This window comes from Mus musculus, chromosome 16, assembly GCF_000001635.26.
Source record: "Mus musculus strain C57BL/6J chromosome 16, GRCm38.p6 C57BL/6J".
Lineage (NCBI taxonomy): Eukaryota > Metazoa > Chordata > Mammalia > Rodentia > Muridae > Mus > Mus musculus.
The window spans coordinates 97,491,003-97,510,927 of record NC_000082.6 but is presented as its reverse complement, the minus strand read 5'-3'; the positions used below and the strand labels follow the sequence as shown (position 1 = coordinate 97,510,927).

Genomic DNA, 19,925 nt, shown 5'->3' with positions numbered 1-19,925 from the left:
ATGTCTGCTCGACACAAGCTACAGACATCTGAGAGGAGTGACCCTCAATTGAGAAAATGCCTCTATAAAAATCCCACTTTAGGCAGACCTGTAGGGCACTTAATTAGTGATTGATGTGGGATTAGGTCAGAGATGTTATCACCATGACAGGTACTTGAGGGGAACAGGATGTGAAAGACTTGTCCTGAGTCACAGTGTCAGGGATTTCCACACATGTTGCTGACTTTTGTTTGGGGGTCTATGTTGAGAAAGAGACCATAAACTACCAGGAATGGCTTGGAGGATCAAAGCTAGTCACCTCCTAGCAGCTATGATCCAGAGAAAGCAACCAAAAGAAGCCACTGATGGATTTACACACTCCCCAAAGACCCACTTGCTCTAACTGGGCCCCACCTTCCCCAGTCCCACCACCCTGACCATCATGGGTGGTGCCACCCCTGGGCAAGTAGTCCTAGGTTCTATAAGAAAGCAAGCTGAACAAGCTACGGGGAATAAGCCAGTAAGCAGTATTCCTCCATGGCCTCTGCATCAGGTCCTACATCCAGGTTCTCACCTTGAGTCCCTGTCCTGTCTTTCCTCAGAGATGGACTATAAGCTGTAAATTGAAATAAACCCTTTCTTCCTAAAGAAACTTTGGTCTTGCCGGGCGCACGCCTTTAATCCCAGCACTCGGGAGGCAGAGGCAGGCCGATTTCTGAGTTCAAGGCCAGCCAGGTCTACAAAGTGAGTTCCAGGCCAGCCAGGGCTATACAGAGAAACCCTGTCTCAAAAAAAAAAAAAAAAAAAAAAAAAAAAAAGATACTTTGGTCATAGTGTCCTAAAAACCCTTACTAATACATTACCCTCAACTAGTAACCAAATGTTCAAACACATGAGCCTGGTATATGTGTTTGGGTGTGTGGCTGTGGATGCATCTCTCATTATAACCACTACAATGTCATGCAGTTTAGCACCTAAGGCCCTTGTGATGGTGGATGCCCAGTTTTGGGCTTTCTCTTCTCTTCTCTTCACTTCTCTTCACTTCACTTCTCTTCTCTTCTCTTCTCTTCTCTTCTCTTCTCTTCTCTTCTCTTCTCTTCTCTTCTCTTCTCTTCTCTTCTCTTCTCTTCTCTTCTCTTCCCTTCCCTTCCCTTCCCTTCCCTTCCCTTTTTTTTTCTCTCTCTTATTTTATTTTTTATTTTTATTTTTTATTTTTTTGGTTTTGTTTTTTAAGACAGAGTTTCTCTGTGCCCTGGCTGTTCTGGAACTAACTCTGTAGGTCACTCGGAATGATAGAGATTCTTCTGCACATGAGGGCTCTGAACTAATCAGTGCTAACCAGTAATGGATTTAGAATATGAATGGACCTTTAGGAGGTGGTGGGACTGGGGAAGGTGGGGCCCAGTTAGAGCAAGTGGGTCTTTGGGGAGCGTGTAAATCCATCAGTGGCTTCTTTTGGTTTCTTTCTCTGGATCATAGCTGCTAGGAGGTGACTAGCTTTGCTCCTCCAAGCCATTCCTGGTATTTTATGGTCTCTTTCTCAACACAGACCCCCAAACAAAAGTCAGCAACATGTGTGGAAATCCCTGTCACTGTGACCCAGGACAAGTCTTTCACATCCTGTTCCCCTCAAGTACCTGTCATGGTGATAACATCTCTGACCTAATTCCTAACATGATATTTGTTTTTATAAGTCTACACTGAAGTTCAGTTTTCTGACACTGAGAGATAAACTGAGCAGCTGAAGTCAGTGATTGTTTGTGGAGTCTTGTCTGCTTTCAGCATTGTCTCATGTTTCCTCTCTTAGTCAACACAGCCCCTCTGAAGTGGTCTTCAGAAACCAGAATCCAGGACTAGGCATTCAATAGCTCACTTAAGGCCAACCAGCTGCACACTGAAGATCTAAGTCCAATTCATCCAGATTATCCTTCTTGATTCCAGACCCTGAGACCTTCAAGAGTTTATAGAGTTCCTCGAGCTGGGGAGAGGGCTTAGGCTTAGTGGGTAGCAGTTCTTACCTCACAAGCCTGATGACCTGAGATTGTGTCTTAGACAGAGACAGGAGAATCTATAGCAGTTTGAGGCTTGTTAGCCTGGGCTACATTACTACAAATAAACTATGTCTCAAGGCAGAAAGCAAGAACCAAAATACAAAGATTATCCTCTGACCCCTGTACACACACCATGGCACACTTATGTCTACACACATACAGAGAGAGACAATTTAAAAAAAAACTAAATTTAAGAGCCTGGTGGTGGTGGCCCAAGCCTTTAAATTGGGAGGCAGAGGCAATTAGAACTCTGAGTTCAAGGCCAGCCTGGTCTACAGAGTGAGTGAGTCTAGGAAAGCCATGGCTACACAAGGAAACTCTGTCTCAAAAAACAAAATTAAAATAAAAGCCAGTGACAGAGGAAATGAGCCAGGTGCTGACACTGTTTGTTTTCTGTCATCACATCCCAGGCCTATATTCAGCAGTGAAGGTTCCCAGTTTACAGGAGGAGATTAAAGAAGAGTAGAGGGAGAAAAATGATGTCAGCTACTCAGCATCTCAAAGAACAGTCAATAGAAAATTATGGAACTTTGTCTGTTGAGGACCTAAAGATGAAACTTGACTTGGATTCATCTTCAGAGATAACTCTTGGAATGTGTCACAGGACCCTGGGACACTCCTATAAGGGACCAAGAGCTTAGAGACCCAGCTTCCTACTAAATGGCTTTGCGCTACTAAGAGATTCAGTGCACTTCAGCTGCCTAAATGGCAAAGGAAGAAGTGAGTTGAGGTCTCTAGTACTTCAGGAATTTGAGTATCTATGAAGGAGGTCCTGTATTCTATAATACTGTTTTATGGTGCTCATGTGATCAAAGACTCCTGCAGTCTCTAAGTTGATGCATTGCTCAGGTTTCTTCTAGAGTGTAGCTTTTGCTTCTGTGTTTTCAAGTTCATGACTGTAGGTGGGGCTTTCTTCCCACAGACAAATCACCACATGGGTACTTTATCCTCTCAGTTTGAATCCTGATGCAGTTCAACTTGAATTCTCCTTCTTCTTGCCCCATCATACTAGCTATGGATATGATGACACATAACTGTTTGGAACTGTGAGCTGTTCATGTCCCTAGTTACAGTGCAAGAACTGAAACAGCCCAAACATTTGGACTTCACCTGTTTTCATTAGTTAGCTTTTTGTCTCTGTGTTTAAACACTATGACTAAGGTAGCTTAGGGAAGGAAGGGGTAATTTGGGTTGGTTCAGGAGGGCTAGAGTTCATGATGGCAGAACAGAGGCAGCAGGCAGTGGGTGTGGTGGCTAGAGCAGCTTAGAGTTCACATCTTGAAATGCAGGCACAAAATAGAGAGAGCAAACTGGAAATGGCTCTCTTAGAGCCCATCACCAAGGACACACTTCTTTTAGTCAGGTGACACCTCCTAAGCTTTTCCAAACAGCACCATCAACAAGGAGCCAATTATTCAAATGCCAGAGACTAAGGGGACACATTTCTCTTAAAAAACCACATACTATGTCTCTGGGGTTGAAACAGTGTCTGGTGTTAAGAGGTTTTTGACCCACAGATTAGCACTAGACAGATATGTCTGTGTTTTACTGGGATTCTCTGGGCTATGTCTGCCCCTCTGACCCCACAAATGGATGTACCCTCCTCCAGGTTTGGAAGAGTTCTATAGAGTCAGCTCTTCCACCATGCTGCATCATTCTGGAATACAAATCCAAGGGCATGGAGAACCTTTTGTTTACCTTATAGCTGGTCAGCTGAGAATAATTGAAACTGCCTCCAACTTAGCCAAGTGTCTGGCTTCCTCAAAGCCTTAAAGGACAAAGGGATCTTACACAGGTATTGATAGGCCTAAGTGCTGTGCTTGTCAGCTGTTCTTCACAGTGACAAAACACATGACAGAATTACCTTAATGGAGGAAAGAGTCAACTTTAGATCACATATCCCTAGGTGTTAGAGAAACAAGAAGGGAAGGAGGAAGGGGAATGCAGGGGAGGGGAAAAGAAGAGAGAAGGAACTCTTATGAAACACAAGTATGCGACAGACGATTTTTCATAGGCATAGTTTTAACTCTGAACAATGACAATTTCTGGAGATCTGTAATACAAACTTAGCTGTTGTAAAGGATGGTGCTGGAGAGACAGCTCAGTGGATAAGGACACTGGTTGCTCCCACAGATGACTTGGTTCAATTCCTGGCACCCACATCCATCAGTTACAGAGATTATATTGCTCTTTTTTGATCTCTGAGGGCTCCCACACACATATGGTACACGTAAACTCATACAGGCACACACATATACACATAATAATAAAAGGCTAAGCAGGTATCCAAAATCACATATAAATCTTATATATTTAAATCATAATTATAATACATAAAAACAAACCCATAGATAAAAGCTCCACCTCTGAATTCAAATGAGAGGAGGATGAAGGTAAGACTCTTGGAAGATGAAATAGAGGTAATGATAGAGTTGTACATTTGTCATTTCAAGCCATTGTTGAATTGAGGTGGAGGCTGACTTTGGTGCGCCAGAGCAATGAGTGTGTGTTCTGTAGTGTATATGTGGTGTTCTCAGCATTGGGACAATACTTAAGTCCTCAGGAAGAAGCCTGACTAAATGTCTTTGTCATCTGGTCCCTCTAATTTGGGAGGACTGGAGCAGGTGAGAACAGTGTGCTTTCTTTGTCTCCTTGGATGAAACAACACAGAAAGTCTCATAAACGCCACTGTACGAGAGCAGGTTAGGGAAGGGTTTATTCTAGCTCATAGCCCATTGTGGTGCTGCCAGGATTTACTAGGTATGTTAGCATATGAGAACATGCCTCTACAATGTTCTGGAAAAGGAAGTAGAAGTATTGGCTTCGTAGTGTTCTCATATGCTAGAGTACCTAGTCAATCCTAGCAGCAGAAAAATGAGGTCAGTTGTGTTTTCAGTCAGGAATCAGCAAGAGATGGATGCTGTTGCTTAGTACATTTTCTCTGTTTCATTCAGTTCAGGACCCTAGATCATGGAATGATGCCACCCATATCCAGGGTGGTCCCTCCTATTTTGATTAACTGATCTAGAAAACCCCTCAAACACATGCCCAGAGATTTGTCTCCTAGGTGAATCTAGATCTTGTCAAGCTGACGTTCAATACTAACTGTCATGTCATAGCCAATACTTCTTCCTTTTCCAGAACATTGTAGAGACATGTTCTCATATGCTAGAGTACCTTGTGTTGTATGACTCAACTCTTTGGGCTCCTTGGAAGAGGAGGAACAAGGATGGAATAGAATTCCTACAGCTGGACTGGAGTCTCAGCTTGCCTTAGTTACTTAAGACCACTGTGACTCTAATGAGCTAAAAAGTTCTGTGAAAACCTGAACCCTGGAGATTGAGAGGGTACTGTGCCTACTCAGGTGGAAGGGTGGGTAAACCTAGGAAGCCTTCACCCATTCACTTGACACCATTTCTGAGTCCCATGTCCTTGTATATACATATCCCAAGGGACCTGGAGCTCTTTCTCACCTCATTTCCCTAAAATAATCATCCCATCAGTAAAGAAGGAAGGGGTTGGCACCACACTGGGTCACATGTCAGCAAGGGGGCAGTGTGACGACTTTGGACACAATGTAGAGCCTTGGCATTTGGAGCAGGAGCTTTGCTCTAGGATTCTGTGTTCATGAGGCTTGAGCCAGTCTATACTTTACTGCCATTTCTTGTGAAACTAAGGTCGGGAATACTATTGTTAGGGGCGCCTTAAAGTAAACTCTTGGTGTTCTTTCTCTGATTACATTAGCTCTAGCCTTTGGCCGTCTGTAGCCCCAGGTGAACAGGACAGAAAGTGCCTCCTGCTTCTTAGGTGACCCTGGAGCTCCAGGGTGCTACCAGCTGTGCAGCCCCACCCATACCTGTTAGCCTGCCAGTCTGCCAGCTACTCTGAACCTTCCTGCTTTATGGATCCTCCCATTTGCTGGGAATTGGTCCACCCTTTTCTGCCTGCCCCAAGGGCGGTCATAATCTATGTGCAGCTCAAGCAGGTAGGCCAGCTTTCATAGGTCCCTGGGGATTGCAGCCAAGAGCTGAGTAGAAAGAGAGCAGTTTCTGGAAGATGCGTCCAGTTGCTACAGGTGAGTACCAGTACAGCTAGACTTGCTTCTGTGTGGGTGGAGGTGGCAGCATCCCTCTGCCTCCTTAACTGCCAAGCTGAAACAGAAGGTGAAGGCTCTGGACAAGCCACCTCTTGTGAGACCTAGGATCCTTGTGGGAACCAAAATCTGGGAGGTTAAGGGGTGAGAGCTGAGATTTCTGAGAGGGCTACCCCTCTCTCCATCTCTTCTTATTACTCAATGGGGGTGGGGTTATATTTACTCTCCTACCTACACAGTAGACATCAGGTGAGGGTGGGCAGGGGTGACCAAGATGGCTTAGTCCTGGGGACCATCCTATCAGAGTGAGAGGCCCTAGAACAAGGACAGCTGGGTAGGGGTTGGCTGCTAGCTGGGGTTAGCTGACCAGCTTAGGAATTTATGAAAAGTGGAAAGGACAGCAAGACAGCCCCATTTGGGGTTTACTTGGGGAAGTGAGAAGTGGGAACCCCGATTACTGGTGGTCTTGACAACACACAAGCACCCTTTCTTGGGTTTTTATTTTTCTCAGGGTCCTTGACATTGGCATGAGACTTGGGAAGACAGTAAAGGGGGAGAAAGCTCACTGTTTCCCTCAGCTCTTGAGTCTCCCAGAGCCTGCCTTCTGTGGATAGAGTTCTGTCATTCCTTGTCTCATTTACACCGTGAAGAAGCCAACTTCTCTGAGGGCAAGCACCATGGCAGTGGCAGCAGCGTGGCAAACACAGCAGGCGCTGTGCAAACATGGCAGACCTAGAAAGGGGAAGTGTCCTTGACTTCCCTCTCAGGCCTCTTTCCTGCTTCTGCACTGATTTGGGTGTCCTGTAGGGTAGGTGGATGGAGGTGTGTGTGTACATGTGCATCTGTATGAACAAGGGCAGCATGCATGATGTACTGTTGCAGAACAGTCCTCTTTGTGTGACTGAGCTCTGTGGTTTTTGCATAGTGACATTTCTTAGGGCACATCCCTGGCCCTGACAAATGAACATAAATGAAGCATGTCCCTCATATGGGACACTGGCTTTCATTCCTGTGCTTTTGGAAGAATGGTTTCATTATTTCCATATAGTACAGTTAGAAAATCATTTTCCTGACTACATATAGAAAGAGCTGAAGTTACTAGTTGTGTTCTCTCACAGACAGCTATTTTCTACCCAGCCCTTGTGACATACACAAGAGCTGTGTGGCTCATTTGTGCAAAGATTTCAGGTAATTTCATAGTTGTACTTCTTCATCAGGTGTGGTTGTAAGAGTAGGGGCTGTGTTACCTTGGTGAGCTAAGGGTTTGGCTGTGCTCTTGGAGTAGACTTTTTCATTGACTCAGCTGTCTAGCTTTAGATTTGTTCTCACCGGGCCTAGGAAGCTGCCACAATACCATCCCCATAGATATCTTCTCCATCAGCTGGGGTGTTGACAAGGTGGTTAATGGTGGCACTTCCTTCCCCAAAATCCTCAATGGACAGGGCAAGGAGGCAGTGGACACCAAAGTCAGCTAAGCCCTGAGAGATGGCTCTTTAGCCTCAGACTTCCTGGCTTTCCAGGTCTAAAAGGCGTAGATGTCACCAGCAACTTGGATGAATGTTGGCAAGCATTAGGGACAGCTTCATTGTCCTCTCTCAGATCGGAAGAAACCTATTACCAAGACAAATCGTCTTCTTCCAAGTGTGTCTGTGTCATATCACCTCTTCCTAAAAAGACACAATCAATTGGATCAGGGTCCTTCTAGTTACCTCATTTTAACTTATCTTCCCCTTTAAAGATTCTTTGAGTCATAAAATTCTTTGCATAGCGTCATATAGTCTTAAGGTTGATTTCTTGTTGACTCTTTAGTTATATGGCCAGGCTTCAGAGGCCCTAGGCATTTGACAGTGAGGAAAAGTCTAGAACACATATACACACACATATGGACATACATGCAGGTGCATGTACTTTCACAGAATACATAAATCTAAGGACCAAGTACTTTGATATCAACTAGTAGCCTCCTATGCCAAGTGCTGGTTTTATGTCATAAATGGATCAAAGGTGCTTACCTAAGTCTTAAACGCGTTCTCACGACCGGCCAGGAAGAACACAACAAACCAGAATCTTCTGCGGCAAAACTTTATTGCTTACATCTTCAGGAGCAGGAGCGCAAGCCCCCAGCCCCAAAAACGAAAAGCCCCCTGCTTACATCTTTAGGAGCCAGAGCGCCAGAGCGTCAGAGCGCCAGAGCGCAGAGCAAGAGAGAGAATGGCGGAAACCCCGTCCCCCTTTAAGGAGAATTATCCTTCGCCTAGGACGCATCACTCCCTGATTGGCTGCAGCCCATGGCCGAGTTGACGTCATGGGAAAGGCAGAGTACATGTAGTGGAAAAATACCCTTGGCACATGCGCAGATTATTTGTTTACCACTTAGAACACAGCTGTCAGCGCCATCTTGTGACGGCGAATGTGGGGGCGGCTCCCAACACCTAAGTCGATGGCTTTATCACTATATGAGCAAAGACTGGGCTCTGGTTACAGAACCACAGACAAGGTCTTAGGCTGTTCTTCCTCCCTCATCTCTGAAGCTGCTGGATCTCTTCCCATCAGGGCAGTCACCAACCTGAGGTGCTGGGAGCCATTTTCCGAGTCTCCGGCCTCCCACCTTCCAGAAGCACCTTCCTTGTGTTCAGTTCTGGTGCCAAGTCTTTGCTGCTATTAGTGCTGGTAGACAGTTTTGACAGACTGTCTGTGTCCTGTCTGCCCAGGGATGTAGAGAGTCTGTGTTGTAGCCTCCTGGAGATATGATAGGGACTGAATTGTGCCCAAATACCTGTGCTAAAGTTCTGTCCGTCAGGATCTCAGAATGGGACTGCATTTAAAGTGTTCAGATGAGTTCAAATGAGCTCATAGGTTAGAGCCAGGACTTTGTCTTTTCAAGAAAAAGTGATCAGGATACAGACATTCAGAGGGATGACCACCAAGGACACAGGAGGAAGATACTATCTACAAGCCAATATGTGTTGGGGGACTGGCCCTGCGACACCTTGATCTTGGCCCCCAGCATCTACTATCATGAAAAAAAAATGTTTCAATTGACACTCTTAGTCTACAGTTCTTTGTTATGGCAGCCCAAGATATGAGTACAAGCCACCAATGTGGGTTTTTGTATCTGCCCCCGTCCCTACTCCTTTGGTGGTAGACTGGTCCCTGGATGCTCCTGGCTCTACCTGCCTACACTACAAATGCTCCCGGCGTTAATTCTGCCCTCTTCTAGCCAGCCTCATGTCACTGCAAAAAGCCAGACTGCCTCATGCTGGAGGCCAGAGGCTGTACTTCCTACACAAGAACAGAGTCCTGATAAGGGTCCACGATGGAGCTCATTGCTTGCCCACAGGCAGTCCTGTCACGAAGTGGAGTCTTCCCTGGGAGGGTGTCTGGCTTTTTGTACATTCTCCATTTTCTTCCTGGTCAGATCCCCACCCTGGTTCTGATAATCTGTTCTTCACCCATTCCAAAAGTTGCGCAGCAGCTCCTGCTCAGGGTCTCTCACATGTAGGAGTCTGGGTGACCCTCTGAATTTCATTTCATTTGCCAGTTTTCTTTTTTTATACAAGCCCTAGGATAAAATTGTCCAGACCAGCATGTCCCTGGCTTTGTTCGTATTCTGCAGCTGTCCTAGCACATAATCTGCCCCAAAGAATTTTCTAGAACATGCTGTTCCAGACAGAATCTACCAAAACCTGCCTTCCCAGGAGTCTGAGGTCCAGAAACGGGTAGTGTGATAGGCTGTAGAGCATCGCTGAGTGCCCATAGTGAAGTTTGTCATCTCTAGGAATTCCTGTCATCCTTCTCCAGGCATCTTCAAGGCACTAGTGTTTATTTTCTCCTCCCTGTGCGCCTGGTATTCTGGGTACCTGCTCGCGGAGCTCATTCCTGACGTGCCCCTGTCCAGCACTCTCTACAACATCCGAAGCATTGGAGAGAGACCTGTTCTCAAAGGTGAGTACTGCAGCTGGGCTCCAGGAGCTGGACCAAGCTGGATGCAGAGGACAGGAAGGGGAGAGGAAGAGGGTCTCTGTAGATGTCCATGTATGCACTCCACAGCATCCTGAGGCACGTGCCACTGGTCACCATGACCAGTCTGGATTCAGGCTGCACATCCATGACCACCTATAGCCTCACTGAACTATCCTTTTCAGACTTGTCTCAGCTTTCTTCCACTGGGTCTTAATTATAGAGTCTTTTTTTTTTTGTTTTTTGCCCTGGGAGGCAGAAGTGACCAAATAGGCATTAAAGAAATTGGGGTGGGGCAGGAGGTGTAGAGAGATGGCTCATTTGGATCCAAAGTAGTGAAGTAAATGCTGGTTGGGTGTGGCACGTGCCTGTCATTCAAGCATTGGGAGGCACAGTCAGGGGATCTCAAGAGTAAGCTGTCTGTGGAAACTGGTCGCATTTCCAGCTTCGGAGTTTGAGTGTGTCTGCCACAAATAAAACAGAAGGGTGGTCAAGGCAGATGATTCCAGGCATTAACCTCAGCTTTCCATACCACATGTGCGTATACACCCACTTTCTTTTTTTTTAATGTAAGTATAATTTTTATTACATATTTTCCTCAATTACATTTCCAATGCTATCCCAAAAGTCCCCCATACCCTCCCCCCCCACCCGCCCACTCCCACTTTTTGGCCCTGGCGTTCCCCTGTACTGGGGCATATAAAGTTTGTGTTCCAATGGGCCTCTCTTTCCAGTGATGGCCGACTAGGCCATCTTTTGATACATATGCAGCTAGAGTCAAGAGCTCCGGGGTACTTACACCCACTTTCTATTGGAAGACAGGGCTGTGCACAGACACAGCTTGTGGTGAAGGGGCTGGAAGAAGGTCATCCAGGGAGAGCCCAAGAAAGAGTCAAAGAGCAAATTGTCATTGGGAAAAATGGTCAGGGGACAGCAAAGTAGCATCCGAGCATAAGGACAGACATGCACGGCCCACCTGTGGAGACAAGGCTAAGGAAGGTCCAGGGAGGTGTAGATATGGTACCTCCTGGAAGCTTGCTTCCTAGTTTCCTGATGATATCTCTCTGAGTCATGGTACTATCTATTTCTCAATATCTGTTTTATTTCATAATGATCATGCCAGAAGGGAGGTGTTGTCTTGGAAGAAAATGGGTGCTGTCAAAGTCTAGTTATGAGTTCAGCAGGTGCTTATCGCAGCTGTCCCCACTGAGCACACGAAGGCTCTTCCGTCACGTCTGACCGTGAGAGTCATCTGGGAAAGAAAGCAGAGGTAAACCACAGCATTCAGGAACTAAGAAGCTTTAAGGGGCATGAACTCTATCAAAAATGGTACCGAATACCCAGTGGGACAGGGGGCAGTAAAGTGTCCCCCTTTAAAAATTTCGCTGGACATAGATGCTGTTTGGTTGTTGTTTTGAGATAGGCCCTCTCTAAGGTACCCCCAGCTCGAGAAGATCTTGAGTTGGAGATCTTCCTGCTGCTGTCTAGAGGGATAGAATGACAGGAGTGTGCTGATAAATCCAGAAGCCAGTGTGTTTAAAGAATATACATACATACATATATACATACATACATACATACAGTAGCTATCTTCAGACACACCAGAAGAGGGCATCAAATTCCACTACAGATGGTTATAAGCCACCATGTGGTTGCTGGGAATTGAACTCAGAACCTCTGGAAGAGTAGTCAATGCTCTTAACCACTGAGCCCAAGCCAGTGTATTTTTAACGTAGAAAAAGTCTAAAGATTAATTCGCACAAAGCTAAGTAATGATTAAAAATAATTGTAGGTACCTTTCCTTTTCGAATTATTCATTTTTATCTAGGGCTGTACCACTCTGAGTATACCTGGTCTTGTCTGATCACAGAAGCTAAGTAAAGTCAGGCCTTGGTTTGTACTTGGAAGGAAGATAAATTACTTTTTTTTTTTTCAATAATAAAAAGTCAAAGGACCTTCATTGGACTCGACTCTGATGGGGTTTTCAGTATAAGTTGTGTATGGCCTTTGCCTGCGTCTCACTCACTTACCATGCACATGGTGTGGAGGAGACTGTCAGCAGAGGCCACGGAGGAACATCAGAAGTTTGTAGCCACCTTTATTCCCCTCTGCTTTTACACATGCTTTCAAGCTCATCCTGCAGATATGGCCTGGTAAACCAGCTTTGAGCAAGGGCTCCTTAGCAGAGTGGTTTCAGCTTCTGCCACCCTGTAGGATATACTAGAAACACTAGCAACTCAAATGGTATGGCTGTAGCCAAGATGGCTGTGTGTTGGCTTGTTCCAAGTGTGGAGCCTCCCTTAGGAAGATCAGATCGCACTGATCACAGGGGCGATAATCATTCTGGTGTTAGCATAGACAAAGCTAGATGAAGAGGAAAACAAGACCCATGCTGCCAGACCTCGAAGCTAGGTGTTCAGTGCCAGTGTTTCCAACATGTCTGGTGGGGCCTGCCTTGCTGAGATGTCCTTGAGCCTCACCCAGCCTTAGCTTACAGTTACCATCAGGAAGTAGTCTGAAAACTGAGGACAGAGTGGGGCTCCTGCTCATTGTAGGAGCTCTGCCTATAGTCATTAGTCTTTTTTTTTTTTTCAAAATTAAAAAATATTTATTCCCTACAATTTGTTTTGCATTTAATCTAATTTGAAAGAGTAAACAATCTAATTGTTTTAAATGGTTACTAATATGGTTACTGAGAATTTGAGTTACCCTTTAAACTTTTGTACTTGTGGCCAGCATCCCACTGTCTGTAGGGTATCTCATCAGACTACTGTGAGATACCATGTAACTACTTGTAGCATAAAAGGTTGACCAGGAGCATTTCTCCACACACTTACCTTAGATACAGAGGGTGCTCATAGTTGATAATTTGGCACTGAGAAGCAGTAAGCACACTGCAGTTTGCACTGGGGAGAGGGTGGGGCAGGGGGCGGGGGCGGCTAGTTACAATGCAAAGGTCACCACGAGTGACGATGAGATTACTGCAGGGCAGAAGTGGGGAAGCAAATGGACTTTGCCTGGATGACGACAGAAAGATGGCTGCAGGGCTTTGGCAGGCTGGAGGCTTGAGGGTGAATTGTGTAGGATGTTCTTCTGACTGGAGGCTATTATAACTAGAAGCCAAGCCTAGCTCTTGCACACCCCAGGAGACACTATGAGACACAAGATGGTTTATTCAGCATGACAGTTTCATGACATCAGGTCTTATGTTAAAGTCCTTGATTGTTTGGATTTTTGTGCAGGGTGAAAGGTGAAGGTGACATTAACATTTTTCTTCATGTCAAATACAAGCTTCCTAGAACCCTATTTGTTGAAGATGCTATCTTTTCTCTAACGTGTATTTTTTTTGACATGTTTGTAAAAAAATCAGGTGGCTGTATAAGTGTGGATTACTACCCGGGCCTTCAGTTCTATTCCGTTGACCTGTGCTGGTACTATGTTGTTTTAAGACCATGGTTCTATGGTATAACTTGAAATCAGGTGTGGTGATACCTCTTGCCATATTCTTTTTGTTTACATTGCTTTCGCTATTCTATTTTATGTGTGTATGTGATATATGTATATATATATATATATATGTACATAGTGTGTAAGTATGGTTATGTATAGTGTGTATATGAGTGTGGTGTATGTGTTTATATATGTGTGGTGTGTAAGTGTGTTATCTGAGTGTGTTATGTGTGGTGTGTGATCTATGAGTATGTGTGGTGTGTGAATGTGTATGTGGTATGTGAGTGTATTTGTGTGGTATGAGTGTATGTGGTGTATGAGTCTGTTTGGTGTATGTGTGGTATATGAGTGTGTGTTATGTGTGAGTGTGTGTGTGTGTGTGGTATATAAGTGTGTGTAGTGTGTGGCGTGTGTATGAGTGTGTGGTGTATGTGTATGTATATCTGTGTGGTATATAAGTATGTGTAGTATGTGGTGTGTGTATGAGTAGGTAGTATATGTGTGTGTATTGTGAGTGTTACCATTTAAATTTACAATTTTTTCCTATTTGCACGAAGAGGCAGAGTAGCTATGGAGCGAGAGTACCCTGAATCTGTAGATTGCTTTTGGCAAAATGGCCATTTCCACCCAATTAATTATTCTAGTCCAGGAGCGTGGGGTATTTTTCAATCTTTTACTATTTTCTTCAGTTTCTTTCTTTAGTGGCAGTGGCTATTCTCTGTGCCTTTAGCCTGGGATGGGGAACACTTCTTAAGGGACTAATGTAAAGGCTAAGCACTCCTTGAGGGACCATATGCAGAGGTGAACAGGTGACCCAAAGTGAAGGAGTTTGACATAGAAGGGCAGAAGTGCTAAGCTCTTTTTCTTTTGGGAAGGGAGGGGAGGAGACGGTCATAGTTTGTTTCTGTATCTTGCAAGCCCAAGGAAGTTCTAATTCCATTCTTTTTTTCTCCTAAGATGGATTGTGATTTTTGTGAGAGTTGCCACGTGATAGTAGGGTAGCAGGTGTCTGTCTGCAGCGAGGAGACAGCTACACTGCTTCACAGGAGTTCTAACCATGCAGGCTGAGCAGCCAGAAAACTGTAACAAATCAAACCTGTGACAAATCAAACATGTAAACTCTGAGTCCTTTGGGGTGTGGTGGTTTGAATAAGAATGGCCTGATAGACTTGTATGTTTGAACGCTTACTCATCAGGGAGTGGAATTGTTTTAAAACAGAAGGATTGGAAAGTGTGGCTTTGTTGAAGGAAGCATGCCATTAGGGGTGGGTGGGCTTTGAGATTTCAAAAGCCCATGCCAGGGCCAGTCTCTCCTCTCTTCCCTCTCTTCCCCTCCCCTGTCCTCCCCTCCCCTCCCCTCTGCTTCCCTCTCCTCTTTCCTCTTTCCCCTTCTCTGAATCAGGGTATAGCTCTCAACTACTGCTCCAGAACCATGCTTCCTGCCGTGATTATACTGGTACTAAACTACTGCCACTGTAAGCACACCCCCGACTAAATGCTTTCTTTTATAAGAGCTGCCTTACTCATGGTGTCTCTTCGCAGAGAAGAGTGACTAAGATCGGAGGTTTTAATGCTAAGAAACTCCTGTGAAAACATTTCATTTTGAAATAGATTATTAAAAAAGGTATTTTTTGGTGTGTGTTTTATATATAAAAAAAGAGCCAGGATATGTTTAGTAGAGCCAGGTATGGTGAGGTGAGCCCATGATGAGGCATCCTTTTTCCCTGAGGTAGTCATATGGTGGGTATATTGTAGAATAGAGTTTATTTAGGGCATGCAAAGGGGAGCTGAGAAGGGAGGAGAGAGAGGGAAGGAGGGAGAGAGAGAGAGAGAGAGAGAGAGAGAGAGAGAGAGAGAGAGAGAGAGAGAGAGAGAAGAAGGAGAAGGAGAAGGAGAAGGAGAAGGAGAAGAAGAAGAAGAAGAAGAAGAAGAAGAAGAAGAAGAAGAAGAAGAAGAAGAAGGAAGAAGGAAGAAGGAAGAAGAAGGAAGAAGGAAGAAGGAAGAAGGAAGAAGGAAGAAGGAAGAAAGAAGAAAGAAAGAAGGAAGGAGAGGAAGAGGAAGAAGAAGAAGAAGGAGAGGAAGAAGGAGAGGAAGAAGAGGAAGGAGAGGAGAGGAGAGGAGAGGGAGAGGGAAGGAGAGGAGGAGGAAAAGGGAAAAGGGAAAAGAGAAAAAGAAAAAAGGGAAGAGAAAAGAGAAGAGAAGAGAGAAGAGAGAGAGAAAAGAAAAGAGAAAAGAGTGAGGAGGGGCCAAACAGCCCCTTTTATATATAGCAAGTCAGGCCTACCTGGCTGTTGCCAGGTAACTGTTGGGCGGAGCCTAGGAGGAATGCTAACAACTTTTAGTGCTTCTTGAATTTGAAAACAAGAAACCACAAACTTCTCACTCTGTTGCCATTTTTGTTGCATGTAGTAGGTATTCAGAGTCTTGGTGTAAGTGTCTATATCTAGGCCTTACAAGCAGGGCAGCAGATGTTGGCCTGCAAGAGGTGAGTGGTCTTTCTGCATATTCTGTCTCCTTTGTCTGGGCACCACCACTGATGCTGAATCCTGGAGGACCTCAGAGACACTAGAGAGTCCAACTTCCCAGGCCACTTTCCTTTGTTGCCTCATCAGAGTGGCCTGTCTGTGCTGTCCTCTCTAGGACTCTTGGCTGCTGCTGCTAAAGCTCTCACTCCATCTCTCAGTCCTTATTTTCCCCCAACAAACTTTAGACAAATGTTTGACAAAGGCCACAGTGACACTATGGATGGCCACCAAACCCCATCCTCCTTGTACCTCCGAACCCCTGAGTGTACAGAGGTCTGGGCCCCATAGAACATTGTTCCCTGACCTCCACTGCATGTAAAGACACAGAGGCACTCACTCATCGGATGGCATGTAACAGAACACTTTGAGCGGCCAGTTCTGACTGCATGATGGATGTGTGGGAAAGCTGTTGCCACATAAACAGGAAACCTGCTGTTGGTGTCTCTGCCACACATAGAAAGAATCTCATCACCCAGTTTTCCAGTGACTTCCTAGGATGCCCCCTAAATCCTCAGGGTTATTATCCTCATTCCCAGCGGGTGGGAAGCCAAAGTACCCAAATGAGGGCATTTTCTTGAAAGACAGATTCTTGGACCCAATACCAGGAACTTAGAAAGCCTGTAGGTCTAGGGCTGAGTCCAAGAACCTGTACTTAGCCTTAGAATGGCGCACGGTTGAAAAGAAATTTTTCATGGGCTTGTTTGGAGTCCTGGAAACAGTATTTCCCTTTGAGAGGCAGGCTGGAGCTTCTTGACTCTGGATCTGGTAAGAGCTGCTTGGTCTTGGTATGAGCAGGATTCATGTGGACCAGGGAACTTAGCCTCTGCTTGTCCCTTTGGATTTCAGCTATCAGCTGTCTTGGGAAGCACTGAGGCTAGGTGAGGTCCTCAGTGACCTTGTGGGACATGGCCAGGTGGGAGGGAGCTGTGGGTCCTGGACTGAGGGGCAGGCATCTCTCTCCACCCGCACAGAGTCATTCTGTGCTCCTAGAAAATGAGTGAAAGGTTTGGTGAATACACTACCAATGAAACACCAAAACTAAAACAAAAACATACGGCTCTCCCACTCATTCTCAGGACCTTCGAGAAAACAAACATGCACTCCTATGTCACTCTGGCCACTACCGCCCCATGCTTGTAGGGGCTCTGGAGAAAATCAAAGGCCTGTCTTACAGAAAGTTCACCTGCACATATCCATATGAAACAGCACCAACTTGAGATGGCATTGGCAATGCCAGGGGGCCCAAAGCCGGGCTAGAAAATCCCCCACCATGCATGAGGTCTTGCTCCAGTGTTTCACCCCAAGCATGGGACCTGTCTCCAGTAGATGGTGACCCATCTACCACCAGGGGAAGTTTTAATGTTAAATTGTACTCAAAATGTAGGAAGGGAACAATCAGAATGCATTATAACACGTATGAAAAATTTAAAGCATAAGCTTAACTCAGAAAATGCTCTGCCATAGATGCCTGAACATTGTTTATAAAACAGCAAAAATATACTTTTAGTGATTAATGAAGTTGAAAGCAAGAAAGCATAGAATCTTCACCCCAGGTTGTCATTTTAGGTCTCTGTGTAGAAGGCATACATAGTCTTAGTACATACTTCCAAGTTCTGCAGTGGGTGTTAGCCTCCAGTGAAGCAGCTCCAGGGCTCTTGTCTATCTGCAGGCCACTTTCTGTCTGTTAATTTCTCAGCTCTTTGTCATTCTCTGTTGCTAGTCTCATCTCACAGGAGGAGGCCAGGGAGACGCTTTGATATCCACACTGGGGAGATCTAGTGAGTCTGTGGCCTGGTATATTGAGCATGTTGTGTTTTATAAAAAAGAAGAGAAGAAATATGTTTGGTGGAAGTGTAGTTAGGTGTGGGAGAAGATATACCTCTGCGGGCCCATGCTGAGGCATCCCTTTCCCCTGAGGGACCAACTACACAACAGTATAGTATGAAATAGAGTTTTTTTCAGGGCATGGAGAGGGGAGTTGAGAGGGTAATAGAGACAAGGGGAGAGAGAGAGAGAGAGAGAGAGAGAGAGAGAGAGAGAGAGAGAGAGAGAGAGAGGAGAGAGAGAGAGAGTAGAGGAGTAGAGGCAGGGTGGAGAGAGGTGGGAGGAGAATGGGGAAAGAGTGGGGAGCAAGAGCAAGGGGACAGAGCAGGAGCAATAGAGTAAGAGAGAGAGGAGGGGGCAAGCAGCCCCCTCTTTAGTGAGTCAGGCACACTTGGCTATTGCCAGGTAACTGTGGGGCAGAGTCTAGACAAAATGCTAACAGAACAGGCAGGCTCTTGTTTGCTTGTTAGACTGGTCAACCCACCTGGTCCTGGAGCCCCAACCACTTTGACTGACAGGTAGATGAAGAATAAAGAACAAGGAATAGCCTAGTCAGAGCCCGGTCCATGGCTGTTCTGAAGGTATGTGTGCCTTTGGCAGTGAGGATCTTCCCCATTCCAGAGGAAAAGGAGCTGTCTCCTACCAGCTCAGAGCCTGTCACCCCTGCCTGGAAAACTGTCACATGATCAAGATAGAGCCCACATGTTTCTCGGGACTGTCACTTGCACTCTTGGTGCTAGGTTCTGTGGAACCAGAGCCCCTAGAGGACTAAGGGAGGTGGGCTTATGAAATAGGAGCAGGGAGGAAAACTCACCCCAACTGGCCTTTAAGCATCACAAAGTGTGTTTAAATGTTTAATAAATCTGAAGTAAATTGACTTGGAAATGGTTTGCTGTTATGTTTACAATGCAAAATATATTTTTAAAAGCTGATGTGGTGACCTACACCTTTAATCCCAGCAGTGGCAAAGGCAAAGGCAGGTAGATCTCCCTGAATTCAAGATCAGCCTGGTCTACATAGCAAGTTCCAGGCCAACCAAGACTACACAGAGAAACCTTAACTCTTACATATCTACATATGTTAAAACTGTTATTTAATGTGTTTGCTGACTCAGTCCTGCAGCTGTAATTACGCCCTGCAGGTATAAATTGTAACACACACCGATTATGTTATAAGCTTTTTTTTTTTTTTTTGAGATCTTTTTTATTTGAAGGTAATCTTAATGCTATTAAATTCACAAATATGCTATTTTTTTATTTCCCAATTCTAATTATCTAAAACACACATTGCAAACATACAAATATCTATTCTCTCCACATGTCAGCGCCCATTCATCATTGTTTTGGAAATGGGGAGAATAGATTCCCCTTAAATTGCAAGTCAGTAGGTGTTTCTTTACAGTTAACTTTAGCAAAATTCATACAAAATAGTAATTAACAATGATCTTCTTCACGTGTTAACTCACAAGGAAACACCTTCGAAACTGCATTTTGTTAAAGTTTCTGTACTAAAATGTAGAAAAACTGAACTACACAAATATTGAAAAGTTAAAAATTCCTTAATTTTTTATTCCTGGTACCACTACCACAATTTACAGGGCAATATACCTGATGTAATGAAAAGAAAAAGAAAAAGACAAAGCTACAACAGATAAAAGACCTCAGGAATGTACATCTAATTGACACTACATTGCATTAATCAATAGCTGCACTTTTTGCAAACTGTGGCTATGACAGTCCTGAACAAGAAGGGTTTCCTGTTTAAGCTGCAGTAACTTTTCTGACTATGGATCATCGTTCCTTCTGTGGCAGATTTTTACAGTTCCTCTAATGCATTTGGGACGACTGTCTCAAAGTAACCTGCAGCTTTCCTGACAACTCCTCGCTCTCTCTCCTGCTAAGAACTGTAGCCGTTTCTCTTTTATTTTAAAACCTTCTGCTACCATATCCACCACTTCCACCTCCAGATCCATAGCCACCACCATAGGGACTGCCTGAGCTTCTTCCACCAAAACTGCCCCCCTTCATGGGTCCATAATTTGAT

The 19,925-nt window shown here is 45.0% G+C and overlaps 1 protein-coding gene across 1 annotated transcript in view; it reads left to right on the top strand.

The window, feature by feature from the left end:
- Positions 1 to 5,991: 5,991 nt before the first annotated feature.
- The window catches only part of Fam3b (family with sequence similarity 3, member B), a 33,972-nt gene continuing 20,038 nt past the window's right edge, over positions 5,992 to 19,925 (top strand). The window contains exons 1-2 of the mRNA NM_020622.3: positions 5,992 to 6,105; positions 9,925 to 10,068. Coding sequence (NP_065647.1) covers positions 6,087 to 6,105; positions 9,925 to 10,068 — 163 coding nt within the window. The 5' untranslated portion in view covers positions 5,992 to 6,086. The remainder of the gene's footprint in view (positions 6,106 to 9,924; positions 10,069 to 19,925) is intronic.